At 62.3% G+C, this 4171-nt stretch overlaps 2 protein-coding genes across 7 annotated transcripts in view; one reads left to right on the top strand and one right to left on the bottom strand.

Annotated features, from left to right (window-relative positions):
- Positions 1–581, bottom strand: part of ECE1 (endothelin converting enzyme 1) — a 12411-nt gene extending 11830 nt beyond the window's left edge. For 3 of the 4 annotated variants that reach the window (XM_057380242.1, XM_057380243.1, XM_057380240.1), the window contains exon 1: positions 291–399. Coding sequence is in view for 1 of the 4 variants with exons in the window: in XM_057380240.1 (XP_057236223.1) it covers positions 291–293 (3 nt within the window). In the remaining 3 variants the exon portion in view is untranslated. The other variant, XM_057380246.1, reaches the window with a different exon arrangement.
- A 1257-nt stretch (positions 582–1838) lies between these two features.
- ALPL (alkaline phosphatase, biomineralization associated) overlaps positions 1839–4171 on the top strand; it is an 8952-nt gene continuing 6619 nt past the window's right edge. The window contains exons 1-3 of one of the 3 annotated variants that reach the window (XM_057380214.1): positions 1839–1973; positions 3122–3196; positions 3270–3389. In XM_057380214.1, the coding sequence (XP_057236197.1) occupies positions 3142–3196; positions 3270–3389 (175 nt within the window). In that variant the 5' untranslated portion in view covers positions 1839–1973; positions 3122–3141. Of the gene's footprint in view, positions 1974–3089; positions 3197–3269; positions 3390–4171 lie in introns of all 3 variants that reach the window. The other 2 variants (XM_057380213.1, XM_057380212.1) reach the window with 2 other exon arrangements.

Genomic DNA, 4171 nt, shown 5'->3' with positions numbered 1-4171 from the left:
GGGGGGGCCGAGTGGGGCACCTCGGGGGTGCAGGGGGGGGGTTTGGGGGTCCCCTGGGATGCAATGGGGGATCCCTTATGGGCGCAATGAGGGTCTCGTGGGGGTCCCTCGAGGGTGCAAAGGGGGTCCTATGGGGATCCCAGAGGGTCCTTTGGGATGCAATGGGGGGGGTCCCATGGGGTTACAAAGAGCATCCCATGGGGGATGCATCACCCGGCGCCCCGCTTCGGCCAAGCACCCCCCAGTGAGCCGCCCCCGGCCTTGGCGGTGTCGATGAGACCCCCACTCACCATGGCCGTCACCCCAGTGCCGCCGGGCCGGCCCCGATGGGGCGAGTGCCCGCTGAGCCCGGCACAGCCCGTGACGCCGCTGCGGCCTAGCGAGGGCGACGAGCGAAGGATGTACCTGGGATGGGAAACCAATGGGGCCGCGGAGGGACGGGCCTCCTCCTTTAACTCTTTCGGGGGGCCCCGAGTCCCGGCGCGGGGGGCTCCGCGTGGCCCGGGAGCATCCCCCCGAGGAAGCCCCAGCTGGCCGGCGGCGGGGGATGGGACGGCTCGGGGGCGGTGGGCGAGGCGCGATCCGGCGGGGCGAGCGCCCGCTGCTCCGAACAACCGCAGCCGCGCCAACACGCGAGCGTGTGACCGGCTCAGACACGCGGTGTGCGAGCAAGCGGTGCCGCCGGCTGCCCAGCGAGCCCGGCCTGAGGGGCACACGGGCGGGCGGCTGTGCCAGAGTGCGCACGGGTGTGCCAGAGTGCACACGGGCGGGTGTGCCAGAGTGTGCACGGGTGTGCCAGAGTGCACACGGGCGGGTGTGCCAGAGTGCGCACGGGTGTGCCAGAGTGCGCACGGGCGGCCGGGCGAGTGTGCGACAGCGCGGGCGTGAGCTGCTGGCACGGCGGCAGCTGCGTGTGAGCACACGCGCACACACTCGTGCGTGCCTGCAGTCGTGCAAGCGTGCCAGCCTGGGCTTTCCCACACCAAAAAGCACGGATGGCTGTACTAGCGTGGTAACAGCGTGGGGACAGGGATGGGGACACGCGGTGCCATCTCCTATCCTCGGTGGCTCCAGTCCCTGCCCCGCCCCGACGGGCTGAGCACTGAGCCGCTCATCATCACACTCACGGGGCTGCAAATCGCTCTGCGGGGCTGCGAGAGTGCTGGGGGTGCCAAGGGGTGCAGGGAGGGGGCAGCGGGAAAGGGCCCCGCAGGGATTGGGGGGCACCCCAAGGATCTGGGGGTCCGCGAGGTGTCGCGCCCATCCCCGTGGCACCGCGGCGGTGTTGGGGCTCCCTCGGTTGTACCCCGAGGCTCCCGGGGAGCGCATTTTTGGGCTGAGACCGCCACCTTCAGGGAAGCCACGCGCGGCTCCGCGGGTCACGGAGCCCCCTGGGGCCCCGCAATGGGGAAACTGAGGCAGGGCTGGGGGTCACCCCCCGGCCTTGTCACCACGGGTGTTTATTGTAGGACCTRCAGTAACGCCGCGGCATCGTAGCAGGGATCCCTCGTGGGCTGCTGTAGGAGCCTCTGTGGGGAAACTGAGGCAGAGAGACCTCCCCCCCGTCTCCATCACCTCTCCCAAGCCCTCGCTGCTGTCGCTGGCACGGTTTGGGTGGAAATAATGCAAAATCCAGCAAAACACACATGCACTCTCTACAGGGGGCACCCAAACTCCCAAGTGTGGAGCGCGGAGGTTTGCTCAGCGCTTTCAGCCAGGCTTAGTGCACCCCAGTCGTCCCAGTCCTCCCAGTATAACCCGGCAGAGGGCACCAGTAAGCCCAGTTTGTGGCCCGTTCGTCCCCCCCCCCCCCCCCCCTCCCCTTTCTGGCAGCGGGGAGAGGGTGGAGGAAGGGGAGGAGGAGGAGGAGGCGAAGGCCGGGTGCGGGGGGATTTAAGGGCTCGCGGTCCCCCCGGCCTGGCCTCCTCCCGCTGCCCAGAGGGACGTGGGTGTCGGGACCCAAGTTTGTGCGGGTGAGTGTGTGACACCCCCCATCCCCGGTAAGCACCCCGGGGCCACCACTGCCATCCCGGCGGAGGGGAGGGTCTCCGGGGAGAGAGGGGTGCCGGGGCTGCAGCGGAAGGGAGCTTCCATGGGAGTGTGGGGGTTGGTGGGGACAGGAAAGTGCTTTGGGGTCACGGGAGTGTGGTGGGGACATGGATGTGCAACAGGGACACGGACATGGTATGGGGACACGGGGGTGTCATGGGGATGGGGATGGGGACGTGTGATGGGGACATGGATGTGCAGCGGGGACACAGGTGTGCAACTGGGGCACGAGTGTGCAACAGGGACACATGATAGGACATGGGTGTGCAACTCGGGACATGAGTGTGCAACAGGGACACAGACATGCAGCAGGGACGTGGTGTGCAACAGGGACAYAGACATGCAATAAGGACGTGATGTGCAACAGGGACATAGACATGCAATAGGGACAGGAGTGTGCAATGGGGCCACGGGCATGTGGTGGGTGTACAGACATGGAATGGGGACACTGATGTGCAGCAAGGACATGGATGTGTGATGGAACATGGTCTGTGCTGGGGGCACAGGTGTGCAACAGGGTCAGACATGCAACAGGGATCCAAGTGTGTGATGGGGTTGGGAGTGGAGCCTGGGTTTGGGAACAGGTGTGTTTATGGGGACATAGAGGGACAGTGGGGACACGGGCACGCATGGGGGTTGTGTGGTGGGGACAAAGGGGTGTGGTGGGCTTGCAAGTGTGCAGTGGAGACAGGGACATGGGATGGGAACACAAACATGATAGGGACATATGATGGGGACATACTGGAGGTACATGGGTGCATAATGGGGACATGGGCATGGAAGGGAGACACACGTGATGGGGACATGGCCGTGTGATGGGGACCCCACTGTGCCAYGGGGGCCGTGCCGCCTTCCCCAGGTTCGGGTTGGTGACAGTGAGGTGACGCCTCATGGGGCTGATGGCCGGGGGAGGCGGGAAGGAGGTTGGCATGTCCCCAGGGGGTCACATCGGTGACTGCACAGGGAGGGACATTTCTTTCTGTCTTCGCTTGGGTGACCCTGGGGCAAAGGTCTTGGTGGGGAAACTGAGGCACGAGCAGGTGTCACCTGCCCTGCAGCTCTCTTTTGGTAGCACCCGCTCAGTGCCGCAGGATGAAGGCTCTGCTCGTCCTCCTCCTCGCCCAGTTCTGCTCATCGCTGGTGCCGGGTAGGTGAGGTTTGGGGAAGCAGCACCCCAGAAGTGGGTGCTGTTGGATGCTATGAGCCCGGTTCCCCCACAGAGAGGGAGAAGGACCCCGAGTACTGGCGGCGGCAGGCACAGGAGACCCTGCGGAACGCGCTGCAGCTCCAGCGCCTCAACCAGAACGTGGCCAAGAACCTCATCCTCTTTCTGGGGGACGGTGAGAGGGGAGAGGGGCACCCACCCCAGGGCAGGGGAGTGTGACTGGGGGGCACAGGGGGTGATGAAGTGAGTGCAGTGAAGTGGGTGCTGTGATAAATTGAGCGTGCAACACACTGGATGTTGTGAAAAAATAGGTGCTGTGGTGAGTTGGAGTCTGGGACAAACTGGGTGCTGGGACAAACTGGGTTTCCAGTAAGTTGGGTSCTGGGGTAGACTGGGTGCTGGGATAAACTGAATTTGTGAAGTGTTGGGTGCTGTAGTGAACTGGGTTTGCAATAAACTGGGTGTTGGGATAAACTGGGTTTCCAGTAAGTTGGGTGCTGGGGTAGACTGGGTGCTGAGTCTATGGTAAATTGGGTTTACAATAAACTGAGTGCTGGATAAACTGGATTTGCAAAAAAATGTTAGTTGCTGCAATGAACTGGATTTGCAAAAAAAAGTGGGTGCTATGGTAAATTGAGTTTACAATAAACTGGATGCCGGATAAACTGGATTTGCAAAAAAATATTGGTTGCTGCAATCAGTTTGGTTTGCATTAAGTTGGGTGCTGGGGTAGACTGGGTGCTGGTATGAACTGGATTCAGAGTAAGTTGAGTGCTGCAATAAATCGGGTTTGCAATGAAATTGGGTGTGGGGGCAAACTTGGTTGCAGTAAATGGGGTGTTGGCATAAACTGGGTGCTGTAATGAACTGGGAATGGATGCTAGGATAACTGGATTGGCAAAACATTGGGTGCTCAGGTAAATTGGCTTTGCCATAAGTTGGGTGCTGTGATAAACT

The sequence above is a fragment of the Malurus melanocephalus genome, unplaced genomic scaffold (assembly GCF_030028575.1).
Source record: "Malurus melanocephalus ecotype Western Australia unplaced genomic scaffold, MMel_1.1 scaffold_440, whole genome shotgun sequence".
NCBI lineage: Eukaryota > Metazoa > Chordata > Aves > Passeriformes > Maluridae > Malurus > Malurus melanocephalus.
Note: the sequence above shows the minus strand (reverse complement) of the source record. Positions and strands in the feature narration are given on the sequence as shown.